This window comes from Cebus imitator, unplaced genomic scaffold, assembly GCF_001604975.1.
Source record: "Cebus imitator isolate Cc_AM_T3 unplaced genomic scaffold, Cebus_imitator-1.0 Scaffold828, whole genome shotgun sequence".
NCBI classification, from domain to species: domain Eukaryota; kingdom Metazoa; phylum Chordata; class Mammalia; order Primates; family Cebidae; genus Cebus; species Cebus imitator.
In genome coordinates, this window is record NW_016108143.1 from 143,630 (window position 1) to 168,122 (window position 24,493).

A 24,493-nucleotide genomic window follows, 5' to 3' on the forward strand; every position below is an offset into this window, starting at 1 on the left:
AGAATTTTACTGCTGCCCGTTGCAGTGGAGACACAGTTTGCTGTTTGAGCCAGGTGAATTTAACTGGCTACTGCAATAAAAATTGGCACTCTTCTGAGGAACATAAAAGAATACAGACGTCTACAATGTGTATTATTTATAAAGTCCAGTCTGCAATAAAAAAATAAGCAGAATGTGAAGAAAATGTAATTCATCCATAAGAGAAAAAGCACTCAATAGAAACTGTCTCCAAAATGATCCAGATCTTGCATTTAGCAGACAAGAACTTTAAAGCATATATTTATATTTATTATAAATATGTTTAAGGGCCTAAAGGAAAATTTGAATGAACATATGGGAAAATTCAGCAAAGAAATGGAAACTCTTGACTTGAAAAAAACATAATTACTAAAATGGAAACATCATTAGGTGGGCTCAACACCAGACTGAGGAAATCAGACCAATGAACTTGAAAACACAACGGAAATTACTCAGTCAAAGAACAGAGAGGGAAAAAGATTGAGGAAAAATGAACAGAGCTTCTCAGCCATGTGGGATAGTATGAAGTTGTCTGGCATGAGTATAACTGATTCCCAAAAAAATAAAAATATTTGAAAAAATAATAACTGAAAATTTCTAAAATTTGAGGAAAAAAACTTCAGCCTACACTACCAAAATCAGTAAACTCTAAGCAGGAAAAATGCAAAGAAAACCACACCAAAGTATATCATGGTCAAACTACTAGGTTCCAAAGGAAAAAAGAGTATTTCAAGGAGCCAAAGAAAAATGCATCACATAAAAGTAAATAACAATATGAGTGATAACTAGTTCTCATCAGAAACAACAGAGGACATTGGGAAAGGACATCCTCTTCAGTAAATGGTGCTGGGAAAGTTGGATAGCCACATGCAGAAGAATGAAACTGAATCCCTGTCTTTCACCATATAGAAATCAACTCAAGGCTGAGCACTGTGGCTCATGCCTGTAATCCCAGCTCTTTGGGAGACCAAGGCAGGAGGATCACTTGAGGTCGGGAGTTGGAGACCAACCTGGCCAACATGGTGAAACTCCATCTGTACTAAAAATATAAAAATCAGCCAGGTGTGGTGGCGCATGCCTGTAATCCCAGCTACTCAGGAGGCCGAGGCAGGAGAATCGCATGAACCTGGGAGGCAGAGGTTGTAGTGAACTGAGATCGCACCACTGCACCCAGCCTGGGCAACAGAGCAAGATTCTGTCTCAAAAACAAACAAAAAGAAATGTGTATTAGAACCACAAGGAGATGTTATCTTGCCGCAGTCTGAGTGACTATTATTAAAAAGACAAAAAATAACAGATGCTGCCAAGGATATGGAGAAGAGGAAACTATTGCACATGGTTGGTGGGCATGTAAGTTGGGATAACCACTGGAAAACAGTCTGGAGGTGTCTCAGAAAACTAACAATGTGATTACCATATGATCCAGCAATCCCACTACTGGGTTTTATCCAAAGGAAAAGAAACCAGTGTATCAAAGGGATATCTGCACTTACATGTTTATTGCAGCACTGTTCATAATAGCAAAGCTGTGGATTCGGTCTGACAGTCCATCAGCAGACGAATGGATAAAAATATGTATACATACACATACAGTAGAATACTGTTTGGCCGTTATAAGAATGAATTCGTGTTATTAGCAGCAACATGGATGTAACTGAAGATCATTATGTTAAGTGATATAAGCAAGCACAAAAGAGACACTTTATTAGTGGCACATGCCTGTAATCCCATCACTTTGGGAGGCCAAGGTGGGCAGATCACTTGAGGTCAGGAGTTCAAGCCAACATGGCGAAACCCCATCTCTAGTACAGACGTAAAAATTAGCCTGCGCGGTAGCGTACACCTGTAGTCCCAGCTATCTGGGAGCCTGAAGCAGGAGAATCATTTGAACCCGGAAGGCAGAGGTTGCAGTGAGCTGAGATCACACCACTGCACTCCAGCCTGGGTAACAGAGCAAGACTCCACGTCAAAAAATAAAAAAAGACATTTTATTAATATTTTTCAAAGAACCAGCTTTTGGCTTTAATTTTGTTTATTGTTTATCTCTCTTCTATTCCATTGGCTTCAGCTTACACCTTCAATTAATTTCCTCTCTTCTCATTTTGGGTCTGATCATTCCTCTTTAACATCTTAAGTTGCTAGATGAACTCAAATGATGAATTATAAACTTTTCTTAAAAACCTGCCTGTAAATGAACTGTTAACAAAGTTCCTGCATTTTACTTGAAGTAATATAATGGCATCTGTAAGTAAATTGTAGTAAGGTAAAGATGCATATTCTGATCTCTAGAGCGATCATTAAAAGCAATAGGCAAAGATTATATAGCTAATAAGTCAGAGCAGCTGAATATTAAAATGTTTGGTAAACCCAGTAGATAGCAAGAAAGGAGGAACAGAGAAAAAACCAGATGAGACAAATATAAAACAAATAGCAAAATGGTAATCCTAAATTTGACCAAAAATTACCTGAAATGTAAATTCATCTGTCTAATGAAGTCAGAGATTGTCACAGTAGATAAAAGAGCCAGACCCAACTCTATGCTGTCTAGAAGAGATGCAGTTTACATACAAAGATATAAATAGGTTGACATTAAAAGAAACACTATGTATATAGTAAGCATATGAAAACTGAAAATAGAATAATTCCATAATTATACATGGAAAGTTTAGACAGATCATATGATGAGCCATAAAACAAATCCCAAAAGGTTGAAATCATACAGAGTATGTTCTTTGACAGTGAGGGAATTGAATTAAAAATCAATAACAAAATCTGCAAGTATTTTGAAATTTAAGGACAACTCTTAACTAATGATTCAAAGGAGAAATCACAAAGGAAATTTGAAATGTCTTCAAATAGAATAGTAATTTAAACCTAACACATCTACATTTGCAGACTCAAGGCAAAGCCCAGCTCAGAGGGAAATTTCTAGCTATAAAGTTGATAACTTCCTACTGAGATTGACTGATTAAGCAAAAGACAAGTGGTATAAGAGAAAAAATAGACCATTCGGGTATGGTTTGTTGATTTTCAACAAAGCAACAAGTCAATTCAATGAAAAAAGTAGTATTTTCTACAAATGATGCAGCAATTGGATATTAAAATGAGAGAAACATAAAACTTAGCTTCTACCTTATACTGTACTCCAAATGTTTTTGAAAACGAGTCATAGACCTAAACATAAAAGCTAAAATTAAAAACTTTTAAAAGAAAACCTAGATATCTTTATCACCTAGAGTAGGTAAAGATTTCTTAGGATACAACAAATAATTAAAAACTTGATGTTAGACTTTTTCAAAAGTAAAAACTTCTGTTCTTCAGGCTACATTTAAAGAAATGAATATACACATTACAAACTGGGAGACAGTATTTGCAAAACATGTATCCAGCCAAAGACTTGTATTCAAAATATAATATGTAATGGGTGTGTGTGTGTGTGTGTGTGTGTGTGTGTACCGGATACATGTTTTGTACACACACACACACACACACACACACACACTCTCACACTCTCTCTCTCTGTCTCTCTCTTTGCCTACAAATCAACAATGAAAAGAGACGCCAATAAAAAAAAATGGGCAAAAGCTGGAAGGTAGACACTTAAATGGCCAATAAGCACATGGAAAAGTATACAACATCATTATGAGAGAAATGCAAATCAAAACTACAAAGAGATACAAATGCATGACTTACTAGAAAGGTAAAAATTGTAAAGACTAAATGTTTCAAGTATTGGTAAAGATTTGGAACAACTGGAACTCTTCTAAATAATCCATGAGTCAGAGAGGAAATCTTAAAAATTTTTTAAAATACCTGTATGTCAGTGAAAATACAGAATAATAAAAATGGTAGGATACAGCTGAAGCAATACACACATTTCTAGCACTAAATACTTACATTAGAACAGAAACAGCAATGACAAAGGGAAATGAACATTGAAACCATAATGCCATTTACAGTTGCTCCCCAAAGAAGGAACAACCGAGGTACATATCTAACAAAATACATAGAATTCTCTATGCTGAAAATTACAAAACCCTGAGGAAAGAAATCAAAGATCTAAATAAATGGACAATATATCATGTTCATGGGTAGAAAGACTCAGTACAGAAAAGATGTCAATTTTCCCAACTCAATAGGTATAATGCAATTTCTAGAAAAATCTCAGCAAGCTTTTATTTTTATGTTTAGAAATAGAAAATTTATGTTGAAGTTTAGATAGAAAAGCAAAGGAACAGTTTTGAAAATGAAAAATAAAGTGGGAAGAATTACTATCTGATGTTAAGTCTTACTATAAAAGCTACAGTAATCCAGACAATTTGGTATTGGTGAAAGAATAGACACATAGATCAGTGTTACACAATAGAGAACCCCAGAATAGACTAATACAAATAGGTCCAGTTGATTTTTGGCAACAGCAGAAAAGCAATACAATAGAGGAAAGATAATCTTTTTCAACAAATGGTGCTAGAACAATTGGATATGCATAGCAAAACAAACCCATACCTCCACTGTATATAAAAATTAATTCAATTGGAGCATAGATTCAATGTAAAACATTAAGCTACAAAACTTTTAGAAGAAAACAGAATCTTCAGGACCTAGCATTAGACAAAGGACTAGAAGACATGACACTGAAAGCATAATTCCTAAATGAAAAAAGTTAATAAATTATACTTAATCAAAGTTAAAAACTTGGCGCTGTGAAAGACCCTCTGAAAAGGATGAAAAAAACAAGCAACACTGGGGAAAATATTTGCAAACCACAAATCTTTCAGAGGCTTTATGTTTATAAATACAAAGAACTCTCATGAGGCCAGGTGCAGTGGCTTACGCCTGTAATCCCAGCACTTTGAGAGGCTGAGGCGGGGGGATCATGAGGTCAAGAGATCGAGACCATCCTGACCAACTTGGTGAAACCCCATCTCTAGTAAAAATATAAAACTTAGCTGGGCGTGGTAGCCCACTCCTGTAGTCCCAGCTACTTGGGAGGCTGACGCAGGAGAATCACTTGAACCCGGGAGGCAGAGGTTGCAGTGAGCTGAGGTCACACCACTGCAGTCTAGCCTGGCAACAGGGCAAGACTTTTATCTCAAAACAAAAATAAAAACAAATAAAAGTAAACATGAAAGAACACTCAAACTCAACAGTAATTCAGTGATCCAATTAGAAAATGAGCAAAAGACATAGTTCATATTTCACCAAATACATACTTCACCAGAGAAAAGTTGCAGATGAAAAGCACATGAAAAGATATTCAGCATCATTATCTATTAGAGAAAAGCAAATTAGAAACGCATTGAGATATCGCCACACCTATTGGAATAGCTAAAATCAAAATGGTGATACCAAAAGGCTAGGAGGCAGAGAGAAATCTTTTCTGTGTTGTTGGTGAGAATTAAAAATAGCATACCCAAAAAAAAATTTAAAAAAAAAAAATAGCATACCCACTCTGGAAGATAGTTTGGCAAACTAAACATGTTTACCATATGACCCAGCAGTGGTTAACTCAGAGAAATGAATTTTATGCTGACACAAAAATTCAAGCAGAAATGCCCATAGCCACCTTGTTACAGCAAAAAACTGGAAACAGCCCAATGTCCTAGACATCTTCATTGAGCTTTTTTGTGTATCTGTTGCTGTAGGTTTTCTGAGATGTAATTCCCTCTCTTTTTGGAGATTTCAATCAAGTTAGAAGTTAAAACTAATACACAGTAAAAATTAGGTAATAGGGGCTGTGGTACTAGTTTTAAATTTAAATAAGGGAAAGTTGAATATAAACCAATGTAGTTAGGACAGACATTAGGAAGGAGATGGATTTTGAGTTAAATTTTGAAAAATACATTAATAATATAGGGAAAAGGGAGAATGATGAGGATAGACATGAGCAAAGAAAGATGGAAATAAACCAGACATTTTGTTGCTGCAAGGAGACATGACTAGTTTAGTGAAAAGAGGTCAGATTTAGAGTCAGACAGATATAGATTTGAACTTCATATCCCTTCCTTACTAGCTCTGTGGCATTGGACCAGTTGTTTCCTTCTCTTGATCCGAGTGTTCTCATCTATAAAAATGTGAGCAGTACTATAGGTGAAGTGCTGAATACTGTACCTAACACATGATAACCAACAAAAGCCAGTTCTTTTCTTACGTTCCTTACTCCCTACCTACTGTCACTACAGGATATATAGAGTTTACATTCAAACATGGTAGAGTATCAACTTATTCCATGGTTAAGTTTAGGTTAAATTACTGAAGGCCTAGGGAGAAAAATCAGAATTCAGGCATTTTTCAGTCTTTTAAGAGTTTTTACAAAGCCTGTGATTCGCATTTTCCCTCAATATTTGTTGAATGTGTGAGAGTTCATTATAACGTTGTTTGTTTTGCATACATTTGAATTTGCAATGAGTTCCTTTAATTGTATTAATATGTTTTTTAACTTAAAGATGTGGCATTAAGCTTACCTAGAAAAGAGAAGAGGGTTTCTGAAATCAATTCCTGGCTTGTGTGATTTTTGGGAAATTTACAGAGTTATTTTTGGGCTTTGGTCTTTGTCAGTGCCAAGGCGGGTGGATCACAAGGTAAAGAGATCAAGACCATCCAGGTCAACATGGTGAAAACCCATCTCTACTGAAAATACAAAAAATTAGCTGGGCATAGTGGCGCGCCCCTGTAGTCCCAGATACTCGGGAGGCTGAGGCGGGAGAATTGCTTGAACCCAGGAGTTGGAGGTTGCGGTGAGCTGAGATGGTACCATTGCACTCCAGCCTGGGTACTGAGTGAAACTCCATCTCAAAGAAAGTATGTAATAATTTCTCCTTTACAGGGTTTTCATCTAGATTAGAAAGGATAGTGGATGTGGCAGAAATTTTAATGCTATGCAAATGTTTTTAGCTATTACACTTATTAGAAGATGGATGCTGAAAATGTAAAAAAACAAAAAACTTAGAATAATTACTTATGGCAAAAAATAACTGACTAAAGCCATCATTTACTGTAAGCATTTTGAATGGTAACCTGCCTGTAGTAAACAGCCAGACTTGTAACCTGTGTGTGAATTCTTTTATTGCTAATAAATAAATTCTATTTAATAGTTATTTCTTGAAAACAAAAACTGTGTGTTTTAAAATAGTTACAGTAATACCTTCTATGTTTTAATATCTTCTCTAATACAAGTGTTAATTTCCAAGCAGATGAGTATAGTAATACATAACTTGTATGTTTTATATTCTCTTTTTCTTCCTTTAGGTCAATGAATACATTTTTGATAATTTATCTAGTAATTCTTATATCTGAAGCTGTCATCAGTACTATCTTGAAGTATACATGGCAAGCTGAAGAAAAATGGGATGAACCTTGGTATAACCAAAAAACAGAACATCAAAGAAATAGCAGTAAGGTATTTTATGGTGTCATTGACTGTGTCATAAAGGAAACATTGTTTGACTTTAGTAGTGACTTCTGATAGCAGTGGCCACTGTAATCCTAAAACCATTAGTATTGAAGGGTGACAGAAATGGCATTGCAAATGTAGAAAAGCCAGCATGTTTGTACTGGTATGCTTTTTGCAGTTTTTGGCATAAGAAGTTGTATTCCCTGTGGTATGACTTGAATAGTTCAAAGAGGTCACAAGATTTTAAATCCATCCATATTTGCATTTCACATTAATGCCACAAACTCAGTTTTCTCTTCCATTTACTATATCTTATAAATGAATCAAAGAGTAAATGGTTGTATTTTTAATTTTGTCTGAATAATTCAAGGATGCTTATTGCCAGTCTAAACATGAAGTAATATGCAAATTATACTATGTTTTAATTGATTAAACATCAACTACCAAGAGAATTTAACCTAAAATGTTGGTAAATAATTGTTCTCCAAATTTCACTTTAGATTAAAATCTATGTATTGGAAGACAGAAGAAAGTTACACTCAACTTTCAGTAGTTACTTGATTTTGAAGGGTAGTAGAAGAATGAGATAAGTACACTCCAGAGATTATAATTTTGACAAAGGTAGTTTCAGTCATACCAGGCTTTTGGTTAGCTTTTGAAAGTAACAAATTAACTTATTTGAATTTAAATGTTTCTTCATTTACTTCATCAAGATTCTAATGAGCAATAAAATAAACAGGAAATGTAATGTTAAAAACATAATTCAATAAATGAATAAAATTTCAATAAATGAAATTCAGTAAATGAATTTCAATTCATGAGTCTATTCTAGCTCAATATAGTTGATGGTCATGTAGGCATGAAACTTTCTGGTAATTTTCTTCAGTAATACTGAAGAAATCCTAGTGTTTATTTTCTTACCAAACAATTATTTCCTCTTTTCTAGATTCTGAGATTTATTTCGGACTTCCTTGCTTTTTTGGTTCTCTACAATTTCATCATTCCAATTTCATTATATGTGACAGTCGAAATGCAGAAATTTCTTGGATCATTTTTTATTGGCTGGGATCTTGATCTGTATCATGAAGAATCAGATCAGAAAGCTCAAGTCAATACTTCTGATCTGAATGAAGAGCTTGGACAGGTGAAAATGATCCTAATATTTTGTTTTTCTAATTTGTTATTTTTAGCAATACATGTACAAAGATTAACATAATAAGATATTACAACAGTTATATCAAAAACAACCCTCCTTTGCTCCACTCCTAGCTGTTTCCAATTTTTAAATCCTAAGATCCTAAGTTGCTTCTTTTGTTATTTACCACTATATTTCTATTTGATACTCTTAAGTTTTAGACATTATCTACTATGGAATATAAAGACAACTCATACTACTCTTCCCACAGACATACCCAGACACATATCTACTTTGCTTCTCCATAGCCCCTAATATTATATCACAATTTGGGATTTAATAAAATTTTTATTAACATTACTATAATTGTTTTTATACTGTTCACTAATGCACACTTCTGTAGGTGTGCCCTGTTATACTATAATTACATTTCCCTTCTTACACATTTTGTTTTCTCAAGAGTTAATTGCTTTATTTTTTCATTTTCTTAATTTTCATATACCCAAACAAGTCTCTGATTATATGTAGCATGTCTACATATTCAAACATATCAGGTAATCTAGGAGTTCCTTTCTTCCTCCCCACCTTCCATTTTTTTTTTTTTTTTTTGGTAGCCATGTCTTTGGAGGCTTTCGCCTTTCTGCTCCAATTGGACTTAACCTTTCATTCTTTCTGGGCTCACTTCTCAGCTGTCACTCTGGACTTCCCTTTACCATCACCCTGGAAATTCTTTTGCCTCTCTCCCGTTTTGGATCTCCTTTTTCTCGCATCCCGTGTCTTCCCACCTGTAGTTTACTTTCTTTTGGTGCTGCACATCTTCTAATAACTTCCTGAGAAAGGATGTATGAGAGATTTTGAAACTTGGCATGTCTGAAAACACCTTTATTCTCTTTTCATAATTGATTAATAATTTAGCAGGTATTACATTACAGATTGGAATCTTCAGAAATTTGAAGGCATTTTATTGTTTTCCAGCCTCCAGTTTTGCTATTTAGAAATCCAGTACCATTCTGATTCCCAATTCTTTATGTATGATCTGTTGTTTTATCTCTGGAAGCTTTAGGATCTCCTTATGCAGTCGTTCTGAAATTCATGGTGGTGTACTTTGGTGTTGGTTTTTCCTTTTTTTTTTTTTTTTTTTTGAGATGGAGTTTCGCTCTTGTTACCCAGGCTGGAGTGCAATGGCGCGATCTCGGCTCACCGCAACCTCCGCCTTCTGGGTTCAGGCAATTCACCTGCCTCAGCCTCTTGAGTAGCTGGGATTACAGGCACGCGCCACCATGCCCAGCTGATTTTTTGTATTTTTAGTAGAGACGGGGTTTCACTGTGTTGACCGGGATGGTCTCGATCTCTTGACCTTCGTGATCCACCCGCCTCAGCCTCTCAAAGTGCTGGGATTACAGGCGTGAGCCACCGCGCCTGGCCCTCCTTTTTTATTTTTTCTTTCATTGGCAATGAATTCTGTGAGTCTTTTCAGCCTGGAAACACATATCCTTCAATTCTAGGAAATGTTCTTGTATTATTTCTTTTATAACATGTCTTTCTGTGTTTTCCTTGTTTTGAAACTTACTATTTGCATGTGATAACGCTTATATTGACCCTTTAATTCTTTTACTTCAGTTTTCAGTTTTTATTGATTTGTTTTTATATTCTACTTTCTGGTAGAATTTCTCCTCTTTATCTTTTTTCAGTATCTTTTGATTTCTTTTATTTCTGCTATAATATTTTTAATTTCTAATATTGTAGTATTCTCTGAATAGTTTTTTTAAATTGCCTTTTATTCCATTTCTTGAACATAATCTATTTTTTTTATCTTTCTGAGGATATTAATGATAGTCAAAGTCTTCTTCTGCTCCTTTGCTTGTAGTTCATTTTCCAGAACAATCAATTCTGCTATAATGTGTTACATGCATTCCTAAAATTCACTGCATAATGCAGAATTGCTTAGTAAAAGCCACAGGGTTTATGAGAGAATGGGATTGGGGCACAACACAGAAACTTCATCAGTAATACATTTTTAAAAAAATAGAAACCTAATAAAAATAGCACTTGCCAAATTGTTAATAAATACACAAATCCTGCAGTGAATATGGCACAAACCTGGAAGAGATCTGAAGTTTGCCTGTGGAAGACAGGCATCAGAAGGGTTGTGTGTGTTACTGTTAAGTGTTAGAAAGAAGGCTATCTGAAATCAGAGGGAAGGTTTTAATACCAGATGTGGACGAGTGTGACTCATAACACATGGTGAACTGAGATAGTAACTGAGGTTTGGGCAAAATTTGAGCAAAGTTTGCATTATGTTCAAATTGTCCCTTTATGTATCAGTTGCATTGGGATAAATTTGTGTTTTCAAGACAGTGTTACAACAGAACTGATTATAATTTGTTTCAGATTCTACCTTTTATGTAAGGAGTGATCCTAAAATGAATGCTAGTCTTTGGCTGTCATCGAGTTTAAAGTGCTCTACCTAGGTGGCTGAGGTGAGAGGATCACTTGAGCCCAGGAAGTCGAGGCTGCAGTGAGCCATGATCGCACCACTGCACTCCAGCCTGGGCAACAGAGTAAGACTCTGTCTCAAAAAAAAAAAAAAAAAGAAAAGAAAACAACAACAAAAGACTGGGCTCAGTGGCTCATGCCTATAATCCCAGCACTTTGGGAGGCCCAGGGGGGTGGATCACTTGAGCCCAGGAGTTCAAGACCAGCCTGGACAACATGGCAAAACCCCGTCTCTACAAAAAAATACAAAAACAAAAAATACGTAATTTAGTTGGAATACAAAAGTTAGCCAGGTGCAGTGATTTGCACCTGTAATCCCAGCTACTTGGGAGGCTAAGGTAGGAGAATCACTTGAGTGCAGGAGGTGGAGGTTACGGTGAGCCAAAATTGTGCCATTACACTCCAGTCTGGGCAACAGGAGCAAAACCCTGTCTCAAAAAAAAAAAAAAAAAAAAAAAAAGTGAGGCCGCGATATGCTTATCAGAAGCTATTGATACAGTGAGCCACACCTTAAGGTCATGGACTGACAAGCCCAGCAGGTAATATTTCTGCTCCTTATCACTGCTGGAGCTGGCCAGTGGAAATCTGTTTTTAGTGCACTGCCGAACTTCTGTGTTCAGCTGTCTGTGGAGTCCAGATTCTTTCTGGTTCAGCCTACTAAAGGAATACACCTACTAGCCGTTGCTCCAATAAATGAGGGGCATTCTGAAGTTCGCAACTTTTAAAGAGATTTTAGAATTTAAACTACTCCTGATACCCTGTATTTTCAGCCTCACCCTGTACTCCTACATTCAGGGGTGGTATGTTACTTCCTGAGAGTTTTTAAGGATGGATTTCTTCATCACTTGGGTTTCAGATTCTAAGTTCTGGTAAATCAGTATCACTCATTCATTTCCTTTTCATCTTCCAAATTTGTGTCAATGTTGCATCTCATGTTGACTTTTTTACCGTTATTTTTGTTCTTTTTTTATTTTTTTATCCTCACAGTGAAGTTATAAGAGAAGCAGAGATAATTAAATGTGCTTAACCTGTCATGTTTAACCACAAGTTGATCCATTTATTTTTAGTAGCATTTAGGAGGCCTTAATATTTATGTTAAGTAATAATTCATGTCACATTTCTTTAATTATATATCATATATTTAAGACTGAAAGGCCCATTTTTACTTTTCTGAACAAAGTTTTTCCAATCTTTGACCTTTTCTTTCTCAACTCTCTTCCCCTCCTTTTTCCTTCATGATAGAATTCTTGTTTGTCTGGAGCCTCACACTGTGGATGCATACCCGTTTCTGCTTCTCTCTTGCCCTCCTTTTTCCTTCATGATAGAATTGTTTTTCTGGAGCCTCACACTGTGGATGCATTCCCATGTCTGCTTTGTCTTCAAGAAACTTCTGGTGATCATTTCTTTAATTACTAATTTTCTCAGCCCCTCTTTCTGCTTTTGAAACTGCAGGTATTTCTTATATGTTTATTGCTTCTATTCCTATTTTGTCTTTGTACCAATGAAGTCTTTATTTCATATTTTTCTATGCTTTTTTATTTTCACATTATCCAAGAAACAACTCTTAGGAGGGTTTACAGCGATGACCTGTTTATCTCCAAAATTAAAAGATTAAACTTCTTGATTTTATATATATACTTTTAAATCAAAGTTATTTTATTTTATTCATCCCTATCATCTAAACTTTTTTCTAAAGAATCCTGCATTACTGATAAGTCAGTCTATTCTAGTCACCTCTGGAGTATTATTTTTGTTTGCTTGCTAATGTATCTTATATATTTTCTTTGTAAGTCATCCCTCATTCTTCGTGATCTCCATGTGTGGGTTTTTTTAATTTAATTTGCATGTGGTCTTTATATTTACCTTTAAATTCCAACTCAACATTGCTGTAGATACTGGACAAAATTTAATATCAAATAGCAAAGATAAAATATTCTATCTCTTATTTCCAGTTTCACCATTTATTTGCTTTTTGACTTTAAGAAAGTTACTTAGCCTTACTCTTCCTTAATTTCTTCTCTAAAATGTACATTATGCCTACCTCATGAGTCGTTGAGAGGATTTAATTAATTCAGACACTTACCAGTACTTCGAATATAGTGAGTGCTGTACAATTACTGGCTTTTATTATTATTTTACACATAGCAGAATTTCTATGTCTCGTGTTATATTTTTCTTTTCTATTCTCCAAAATATGAGCCTTGAAGTACAGTTTCTCACTTATCTTTATTTCTTGGTCAAAACATTTTTTTTGCCAAATTTAACCCTACCTTTCTTTTTGGATATTGATCTTTTTTCCTGGAATTTTGCTGAGCTCATTTATTCTTTTTTTTTTTTTTTTTTTTTTTTTTTTTTTTTTTTTTTTTTTTTTTTTTTTTTTTTTTTTTTTTTTTTTTTTTTTTTTTAGTTAATTTTTTAGGGTTTTCTGTGTACAAGGTCATATCATGTGGAAATGGAGATGGTTTTATCTCGTATTTTCCAGTCATGTTAACTTTTATATCCCATTTTTTGCCTAATCATCATGGCTAGAACCTTAAGTACAATGTTGAGTAAAAGTAACAAGAGCAGTCTTATTCCTGATCTTAGGAAGACAGCTTTCAGTCTCTCTCTCCATGATGTATGATGTTAGCTGTGAGTTTTTAGTAGATACCCTTTATCAGGCTGAGGAACTTCCTTTTTAGTCCTAGTTTGTTGAATGCTTTTATCATGAAGGCATTAGATTTTTATCAGATGCTTTTTCTGCACCAATTTTGGTGGTTATTAATAAAATGAAGGTCAAGTACCATTTTATTACTATGATGGATTACATTGATTTTTTTAAAATGTTGAGTCAATCTTGCAATTCTTGGGATAAATCCCACATATTTGTAGTATATAATTTTTTTATGTGTTTCTGGAGTTGATTTGCATCTCTTTATAAGCGATGTTGGTCTGCAGCTTGTTTCTTTTCTTGTGATTTCTACATCCCTTTTTAAAGGACTTCTTTCTCAAGTCATTATTGCAGTAACCAAATTTTCTGATGATCCTGGCTGGATCAAGACTTGACCATTACATCCTTCTTTTCATTGACCTACCTTCTTTTAAAGAAATTTTTCTGGAATTAATCTCCAAAAGTAATAAAATAATTTGTCTTACCTACTTTTAAAAGTACTATATTTTTCTTTTAAACATTCATTCTTTTCTCTAAATTTGTTGTCTGTCCTCAGTTTCAACTTCTGTTTTAGACAGTTGGCCCGGCTAATGTCTTGTGTTGCTATCGCTATCTTTGTGTATTCCTGTTCCCAGCTCTGCACTATTTCTCCTCACTTAGGATACACTTTCACATTCTATGTTATTAAGCATCCTTTCCACCCTGCTTCAGAGATAATTCTTGAGTTTTACCACTTAAAATACCTCAGCCAAGAAACAGAAAATACACATTAATACCAAATTCTCAGTCAGTTCTACAGATAAACAAGTACCTAAAGATGACACAAACGTCAAAATCTATCTATGTAGCTTTAAACTATTTTGTGTTACCCTGTTTTCTTTTCTTGGCATCTTTATTTAATTGTGCTTGGATTATAAGAATCGTAGCATCCATATATCATTATTAATAGATAAACTCAATTTCAGGAGAGCGAGGACAGGAATTTTTTTTTCTTGTTTAACATAGGACCATGAAGACAAGCGTTTATTTTCTTTTGTTTTCTATCTGTATAGGTAGAGTACCTGTTCACAGATAAAACTGGTACACTAACAGAAAATGAGATGCAGTTTCGGGAATGTTCAATTAATGGCATGAAATACCAAGAAATCAATGGTAGACTTGTACCTGAAGGACCAACACCAGACTCTTCAGAAGGAAACTTACCTTATCTTAGCAGTTTATCCCATCTTAACAACTTATCTCATCTTACATCCAGTTCCTGTTTCAGAACCAGTCCTGAAAATGAAACTGAACTAGTAAGTAATGTTTACATTAATAAAGAAGGGTTTCAAATGAAATAATTCTCTTCAGTAGTTGATGAGTTACAGGAAAAAAGTTTGTGTTAGTGGAGCAAGGAATATATATTTGAAATTCATATCTTTGATTCAACACTATAAAATATCCTAAGAATCTGTGGTTACAGCCCAGTTTAACTTACTTAATGTGTCTGCCTCAGCTCTTTGAGTATTTAAATGGAACGTAATTAAGAAAAGCTCCTAACTGCCTTGTAGCGAAGAAGACTTTCTTTGAAAAATAGAGCTTAAACTTACTTAATACTTTCTGAGACCTCACTTTTTCTATAAAAAAGTGTTCCCCTCTACTTGCAGTTTGGTTGTACCCCCTAAAAAGTTGCTCATGTGATGAAGAGTCCTAAGCAAATGTGACATTTTACTTTCTGAAGGCAGAAACAGCCAACTATTCAGACAATCAAGGTTGTAGCACTCTTGTTCTAGATCTTAGAATTCTGCTTCTGGTTTCCAGAAATGGTATTTAGAACTGGTATTTTTATCATGAATATTTATTATATTTTTACAGATTAAAGAACATGATCTCTTCTTTAAAGCAGTCTGTCTCTGTCACACTGTACAGATTAGCAATGTTCAGACTGAATGCATTGGTGATGGTGCCTGGCAGTCCAACCTGGCACCCTCACAGTTGGAGTACTATGCATCTTCACCAGATGAAAAGGCTCTAGTAGAAGCTGCTGCAAGGTAATTTAGTCTAATTTCCAAATTTTCAGAAAAATACCTTTTAAATAAGTGTAACAGTATTAGAGTCATTTAAAATTTTCAAACATAAATTCATTTTGTCAGAATTCATATAAATACATAAAAATAGAAGTATAATTTAATTTTAAATGAGAATTTGAAGTCACTTTAGTATCAAGCTTGCATTGAATCTTTTTTTAAGATCTCTTTGAAAGTCTGAGTACTATTGTAATAGAATTTATGAAAAATGCTTGTGTATATGTTGTACTACACCAACTCTGATCTTTCTAGTTCTTAAAAGTATGTATATAAATACACACACACATATATATATATATATATATATTTTTTTTTTTTTTTTTGAGATGGAGTTTCACCCTGTCACCAAGAGTGCAGTAGCGTGAGCTCAGCTCACTGTACCCTCTGCCCCCAGAGTTCAGGTGATTCTCCTGCCTCAGCCTCGTGAGTAGCCGGGACCACAGGCACAGGCCACCACACCTGGCTAATTTTTGTATTTTTAGTAGAGATGGGGTTTTGCCATGTTAGCCAGGCTGGTCTTGAACTCCTTACGTCATGTGATCAACCTGCCTCAGCTTCCCGCAGTGCTGGGATTACAGACATCAACCAGCACTTCTGGCACCAAAGTAATGATGTATTATTAAGAGAAAATATTTTAAAATGGATTTTAAAGTTTTATTTTAAATGTTTTTATTCAAATTAAGCTGTAGTGACATTGTGAAATATGCAGTGTTGTTTTTAAGTCTCAGTTTTTTATCCTTTTAATGTCTAGGATTGGTATTGTATTTATTGGCAATTCTGAAGAAACTATGGAAGTTAAAACGCTTGGAAAACTGGAACGGTAATTTTTTTCATATATTGGAATGTTCTCTGTGTTAAGTGTATGTAATATAGAATAGGGATCAGTAAACTATAGCTCACAGGGCAAATCTGGCCTACTTTTCTGTTTTTGTACAGCCCACAAATCACTTTTTTTTCTTTTTTTTTTTTTTTTTTTGAGGCAGAATTTTGCTCTGTCACCCAGGCTGAAGTGCAATGGCACAATCTGGGCTCACAGCAGCCTCCACCACCCAGGTTCAAACAATGCTTGTGCCTCAGCCTCCCAAGTAGCTGGGATTCCATGCATGCACCACTGTGCCTGGCTAATACTTGTATTTTTAGTGGAGATGTTGACCAGGCTGGTCTGGAACTCCTAGCCTCAAGAGATCCACACACCTTGGCCTCTCAAAGTGCTGGGATTATAGATGTGAGCCACTGTGCCTGGCCCACATTACATTTTTAAAGGGTTGTTTTAAAAAGAAGTAGAATATGCAACAGAGACTATATATGGCCTGCAAAGCCTGAAATATTTACTCTCGTCTCCTTTACAGAAAAAGTTACTGAACTCTGCTCTAGAATATTAACATTATATTGTATCTCATCATAGTTACAACAGTAGTCTGCTTTAATATTTCATCTATATTTTAGCTTAATGATTCTCAAATTTACTTGTATATTTATTTTGAGATGCTCCTGGGTAATGAGTTTCATAGGTTTCTACTCATTGAATAAAGAAAACTTTCCTTCTATTTCCTGTGATTTTTTTTTTTTTTTTTTTTTTTTTTTTTTTTTTTTTTTTTTTTTTTTTTTTTTTTTTGAGACGGAGTTTCGCTCTTGTTACCCAGGCTGGAGTGCAATGGCGTGATCTCGGCTCACCGCAACCTCCGCCTCCTGGGTTCAAGCAATTCTCCTGCCTCAGCCTCCTGAGTAGCTGGGACTACAGGCGTGCGCCACCATGCCCAGCTAATTTTTGTATTTTTGGTAGAGACGGGGTTTCACCATGTTGACCAGGATGGTCTTGATCTCTTGACCTCGTGATCCACCCGCCTCGGCCTCCCAAAGTGCTGGGATTACAAGCGTGAGCCACCATTTCCTGTGATTTTTATCCTTCACACACAAAGGAACAGCAGTCTATATCTAGTTTTTTCATTCTTTGATAAATTAGTTCATGTTTAATATTCTTACTCCTTTCATGGTTTTAGCAGTTCTGATCATGTGTCAATTCCAGCTGTGCTTTTCCAAACGATGCTTTTCCATACTAAATAGGGCCCATTCCTTGGCTAATTTAATGTGAGAGCCTGACTAGCTTATTGCATTAACTTACAAACCATTATTCAACTCACTGTTTTTCTTTGAGATATGTAAATATTTCATATGTAAATCACCTGTGTAAGATTCATCTGGAAGACTTTAAGCCACACCTCACCTAGCCACACAAATTCTTCTATACCTTCCTAGAGAGGCACTAGGGAATGCACCCCTGCACACGCACACACCCAGGTTCAGAGTCACTGCTGTAATGAGCCTTTGATATTAATGTGTGTTGTGTTTGTCTGGTGTGTTAGGATAGAAAAGAGGGTTGAGAATCACTCACCTTTTTTAGTCAGAAAAAAACATGGAGCTGGGCTGATCTGGATTCCAGCCCTTGCTCTGCCACTCACACGCTCATCTGACTTGAGGCAAATTACTTAATCTTTCTGGGTTTAATCATCCTCATCTATAAAAATGAGATAAGACCTACTTCTTTGGCTTCTCATGGGTATTAAATGACATAAGGTATGTGAAATACATGCATTTGGTAAGTACTCAGTGTCAGTGTCTTCTGTTTCTTTCCTATTATTAATGATGTGTAACCTATCATCATGAAAATGACATTGCTTTCTTGTGCTAAATTAGCCATTTTATCTTATGTATGGATTATTTCCATATAGTCACTTAATATTGTTCAAAAAAAGTAAGTTTTTGTCTTTCTTATTTTCTTTAGGTACAAACTACTTCATATTCTGGAATTTGATTCAGATCGTAGGAGAATGAGTGTAATTGTTCAGGCACCTTCAGGTAACCAATCTAAACTTTCATGAATTGTTATTTATGTCATATTAGGAGTTTGATAACACATTTTTTTTGTCTCCAGGTGAGAAGTTGTTATTTGCTAAGGGAGCCGAGTCATCAATTCTCCCTAAATGTATAGGTGGAGAAATAGAAAAAACCAGAATTCATGTAGATGAATTTGCTTTGGTAAGTGCAAATTTCTATGATGTAAAACACTGGGAAAGATATATTTATGAAAGATTTGGGACTTTATTTTTTATAATTTATCAAAAATTATGGAAATTCTGCAGTTGTGTCACACCGTGTATCGGCTCCACATTCCTTTTGTGAAAGCTGGGTTTACTTGCAAAATGTATCTTCTCTTCAAACCTATTCCACAGCCAAGGCTTGTATACAGAATACAGCCCTGAATACAGTCAGGTTGCAAGGTCTACTCAAACTACGCTATTTTAAAAGGGTATTTATTAAACAAATACAGGGGAATCCTAATGATGTGGAGAAACTGGAACCCTTATACATATATTGCTTGTAGGAGTATAAATGGTACAACCACACTGAAAAATAATTTGGCTAAGTTCCTCAAAAGGTAAACATAGAGTTTATTATATGACACAGCAGTTCTTCTCCTGGGTGTACACCTCAGACAGCTGAAAGCATGTCCACAAAAAAACCTTATACATGAGTGTTCATAAGCAGCATTATTTCTAATAACTTAAATGTCTAACTAATGAGTAGATAGGTAAAATGTGGTATATCCATATAATGGAATATCATTTGGCTGTTAAAAGGAATGAAGTACTGATATATGCAACAATATGGATGAATCTTGAAAAGATTATACTGAGTGAAAGAAGCCAGTCAAAAAAGGCCGTACATTGCATTTATATGAAATATCCAGAATAGTCAATTTCATAGAGAAAGCAGATTAATGGTTGCCAGGGGCTGGAGGAAAGAGAGAAAGGAGAGTCCTCATGGGATCAGTGAGATGTTGTGGATTTAGATAGTGGTGATAATTGCACAATTCTGTGAATATGCAAAAAAAAAAAAAAAAAAAAACACAAGTTTAAAAACAAAAAAAAAAAAAAAAAAAAAACACCACTGATTTGTACTATTTGAAGAGGTGAATTTTATGGTATGTGAATTATATCTCTCTTATTTATAAAGTAAAAAAAATGTAGGGGAATCTTACTAAGTCAAAGAGCCATCATTCATGTAAATAGCAAAATTATTACACAGGTCTCTCTCAGTCTTAGAACTTCATGATCTCTCATTTTTGCATGTCTATAAATGTATGCCCCATACCTCTGCTCATCTGCCTTTAACAGTTTATGATTTTTCTCCCATAATTTGTTTCCTAATTGTTTATGTTCCAGTTTACTTAACCACATTATAACATCTTTGAGAACAAAGACATTATTCTGCCTTACTACCATTTTAACATTTAAAATAATGCTGGCACATAGTTGATGTTCAGAAAGTATTTGTTATAGAATGAATTAATTTACATATTAATAACAGACAGTCCTTTAACTATTAAAAGAAGCACATTTATAGGTATGGGTCATTTATAACTCAGGGAATGGTAGTATTTGGAAATCTGCTAAATAGTGTCATACAGTATTTTTAAGTCTACCCTTTCCAAGTTGTTATTAGAATATTTATTATGGGGCTCAGCACAGTGGCTCATGCCTGTAATCCCAGCACTTTGGGATGCTGAGGCAGTATCACTTGAGGCCAGGAGTTCGAGACCAGCCTGGGCAATATAGCGAGACCCCTGTCTCTACCAAAAAATAGCCAGGTGTGGTGGCACATGTCTATAGTCTTAGCCACTCAGGAGGCTGAGGCAGCAGGATCACTTGAGCCCAGGAGTTCAAGGCTACAGTAAGCCAAGATCACACCACTGTGCTCCAGCCTAAGCAACAGAGCGAGATACTGTCTCTAAAAATAAAAAAGAATATTTGTTATTGGTTTTCCTGAGGAAAATGCATATAGCAAGAAAAAGGACTTTTGTAAGTCATTAGATTTAGATATCAGCTTTCAGAAATGAATACTGTAAGAAAATTTTGAGCCTAGTAGAATTAGATAATCAATTCTGATTCCAATTCACTGGTGAAGATATATTACTTAAAATAATTTTTTAGATAAATCTAATAAGTATTTTTTTATAATGGCCATTTTATTGATTTATTTATTTGAAAGACAAATTTTGTCATACAGTGAATCTTCAGGAAATTATAATCCTCTTTGCTTAAGAAAATCTTCTGAAATAGGTAAAATGGAATTGTAAGTTAAAACAGGAAGGTAGAACCTGCAGCTGTCTCTCTCTTGACAGTCTTGAAGGCATCATTCTAGAACTTTCTGGCTTTTCATGCAACACAGTTTAAAAACCACTAATAAGATAGTCTTTATGATCCATTCTAGGCTATTACATTCTACAATTCAGTGACCTTAATTATTCTGAGCAACTTAAGAAAACACCAGAAGTTGAAAGAGGTGTATGTGTCCTGTAACTCACATTAGTAGGGCTTTGTGACACTTTATTTCCTGTCACTAGATGATAGTACTTTTTAAATGACCTGTGATTGACTTTTGGTAATAGGTCCTCAGTATATTTGGGTAATGACTTCCTGATTTTCTGTTAGCTATTTGTGTTCAGTTTTTGCCTTTAATTTTTGTTTGTTTATTTTAGAAAGGGCTAAGAACTCTGTGTATAGCATATAGAAAATTTACATCAAAAGAGTATGAAGAAATAGATAAACGTATATTTGAAGCCAGGACTGCCTTGCAGCAGCGGGAAGATAAATTAGCAGATGTTTTCCAGTTCATAGAGAAAGACCTGATACTACTTGGAGCCACAGCAGTAGAAGACAGGTAACTCAGATAAGTAAACAGTATTATTTCTTTCATAAGAATTTTTCTAACCAAGTGTTCTAATATATGACACAAATTCTCTTTACTAACATCATATGATAAATTAATATATTTAAGATCAAAATAGAGAACTAAAGTCTTAATTTTTCTAAGTCAAGATATGCAATTTTTGTTCTAGCCAGATTTCTGAACTAGACGAAGGAAACCAACTTTATAGTTTTTCTTATAGGCTTGAATCTTTAGAATACTTCTCAGCATGTCATGCAAAGACTTTAAGCACCTGCTTAATTCTCCAGTCTTCCCTCCTACAACTGTCCCCCTCCACTTTATGTTTCATCAATACCAAACTGCCTCTGCACGCCACCTGTAGTTAAAACTATTCTATTTTGTGCCTTTGTTGTCCTTCTGCCTGGGTGATTCTTCCCTTCACCATCCATCTGTGACTACCTATTCATAAAGTATGGCTCAGATATTAGCCCCACTCCATTAAGACCTTTCCTGACACCTAAGAGGATTAAAAATTATCTTCTTTGTAAAGTATCATTGTAGGTAGTTCTGTTATTGTCTTTGTGGCACTGTATTATAATTATTTGTTTAAAGACTTCTCTGTTAACGTGTGAAATCCTTAAAGTCCATTTATTCTTTGTCCTTGTTCCCAGCACCTAACTCAATGTCTATTTCACAGTTTCTTAAATTTCGCTGAATTCTGTGAGATGAAATTCTACAGATTAGGTCTGTTGTCATGTTTGCCTCCACCACCTAGACCTAAGGGTGTTTGCATATTTTTTAAATCTAGGTTTTCATTTATTTTTTGGTTGTCTTTATAAGATTTCTGAGACTCACCTAAAGTTATCTGGACCTTAGTTTTCTACAGTCTGATTTTTGAACTATGAGTGGTTTGAGAGATTTTTTTAATCAAAACCAAAAGAGAAAAATCTTCTGATTTTAAATGTAAGACTTCTTAATAAAATAGTTGGTTTTTTTTGTTTTTTGTTTTTTTTTGAGACGGAGTTTCGCTCTTGTTACCCAGGCTGGAGTGCAATGGCGCAATCTCGGCTCACCGCAACCTCCGCCTCCTGGGTTCAGGCAATTCTCCTGCCTCAGCCTCCTGAGTAGCTGGGATTACAGGCACGTACCACCATGCCCAGCTGATGTTTTGTATTTTTAGTAGAGATGAGTTTTCACCAATCCTGGTCTCGATCTCTTGACCTCATGATCCACCCACCTTGGCCTCCCAAAGTGCTGGGATTACAGGCTTGAGCCACCGCGCCCGCAAAATAGGAGTTCTAATGAGAGAAAATTCCAGTTATATTGCTATATTGTACAATAACATTATACGTATCTTACTATGATGAGATACGTCAAGGAGTTTAGAATTAACCTTAAATATAATACTATGTAGTTTAACTTAAAATACAGTCATAAAAGTATTTTCTTCTACAAACTTGTTTCTTTTCAGACTACAAGATAAAGTTCGAGAAACTATTGAAGCATTGAGAATGGCTGGTATCAAAGTATGGGTACTTACTGGAGATAAACATGAAACAGCTGTTAGTGTGAGTTTATCATGTGGCCATTTTCATAGAACCATGAACATCCTTGAACTTATAAACCAGAAATCAGACAGTGAATGTGCTGAACAATTAAGGCAGCTTGCCAGAAGGTAAGAATATAGATACCTATATCGTACCTTTCTGGGGTTAGCAAACTGTGGTTCCCCAGGCCCGATGGTAGAGCCCAGTATCACTGCCTGTTTTTTACAGCCTATCAGCTAAAAGTAGTTTTTACATTTTTTGATGGATGAAAAGAAATCCAAAGAATAATAATATTTCATGAAGTGAAAAGTATATGAAATTCAAATTTCATAAAAGTTTGATCGGAACACAGTCATATTCATATGTGTACGTATTATCAATGAGTGCTTTTATGCTGCAGCACCAGAATTGAGTAGTTGCAACAGAGACTTTACAAAAGTATTCTCTCTTCAACTTCACACTGCTGTTTGATAACACTGCAAAGCACAGTGAGATACATATAATGTGATAGTATTTGGAGTGGCCATGCATAGCACCATATCGTGCCATTTTACTGTTTTTTGGTGTCAGTATATGGCCTTCATATCAAAACAAGAAAAGTGGACTTTTAACATTACACTTCTAAAGCACTGTGCATAGGGGATTGTTTTATTTTTTAATTAGATGGCAAAGCATTGTTTATTATGCATTGATACGTTAGCTGTGGTACCTGTTTGAAAAGACATTTTCAAAGATGAATTATAAATCTCATTACATACAGATATATTGTATTGAAATGTAAAAATCTCATTACAGATGGTCATTAACAGATGAATAATTGCGGTGTTAACTTTGAACCCCAATTAAAAATCCCTTGCCCAAAAGAAATATTTTTATTTTTCTCATCAGTAAATCTCTGTTATTTAAAAATTATACTCAATGATTACTACATTTTTAACTTAGTGAAATTTTGTTGATTTTTTTTCCTCTCTCATTATATAACTGCCTATATCCTCAATTTTGCCTCCTGGCTCACAAAACCTAAAATTGAAATATTTACTCTCTGGCCCATAACAGGAAACATTTGCCAACCCCTGATCTAGTTTGCATGACCAAGCCGCATTTTACTGTTCAAGATTTTTTAATAAGAATTTTTACTCTAAATTCTGTCTTTCTTGTAAATCCATCTTTTATAGGCATATCAAATTTTTGTCCCATATAGGGGCAAATGATGCCCCTTTAACTAACACAGTCTGATTTCTCCCAATAAACTAAGCAGGACTTCATTTGAGCATCAGGGCTGCTTGCATGTAAGCATTTTAGGTCTCCTGCAGCTTTCTGTTGATTGCTGTCTTGTGATACTAATCCAGAAAAATAAACAAAAAGAGACAATATCATAGTTGTTAATATACATTCAATGTTTTATTTATATTTTTTACGCAGGCAAATGATGTGATACCAAAGCCTAGAGTTCATCTTTTCAAAACCTATTTCATAGAT

The 24,493-nt window shown here is 34.9% G+C and overlaps 1 protein-coding gene across 5 annotated transcripts in view; it reads left to right on the forward strand.

The window, feature by feature from the left end:
• The window catches only part of ATP11B (ATPase phospholipid transporting 11B (putative)), a 119,095-nt gene that overhangs the window by 53,419 nt on the left and 41,183 nt on the right, over positions 1 to 24,493 (forward strand). For all 5 annotated transcript variants that reach the window (XM_017520383.2, XM_037735532.1, XM_037735533.1 and 2 more), the window contains 9 exons: positions 7,267 to 7,417; positions 8,358 to 8,555; positions 14,745 to 14,987; positions 15,547 to 15,722; positions 16,510 to 16,578; positions 18,541 to 18,614; positions 18,691 to 18,794; positions 21,298 to 21,479; positions 22,939 to 23,142. In XM_017520383.2, coding sequence (XP_017375872.1) covers positions 7,267 to 7,417; positions 8,358 to 8,555; positions 14,745 to 14,987; positions 15,547 to 15,722; positions 16,510 to 16,578; positions 18,541 to 18,614; positions 18,691 to 18,794; positions 21,298 to 21,479; positions 22,939 to 23,142 — 1,401 coding nt within the window. The remainder of the gene's footprint in view (positions 1 to 7,266; positions 7,418 to 8,357; positions 8,556 to 14,744; positions 14,988 to 15,546; positions 15,723 to 16,509; positions 16,579 to 18,540; positions 18,615 to 18,690; positions 18,795 to 21,297; positions 21,480 to 22,938; positions 23,143 to 24,493) is intronic.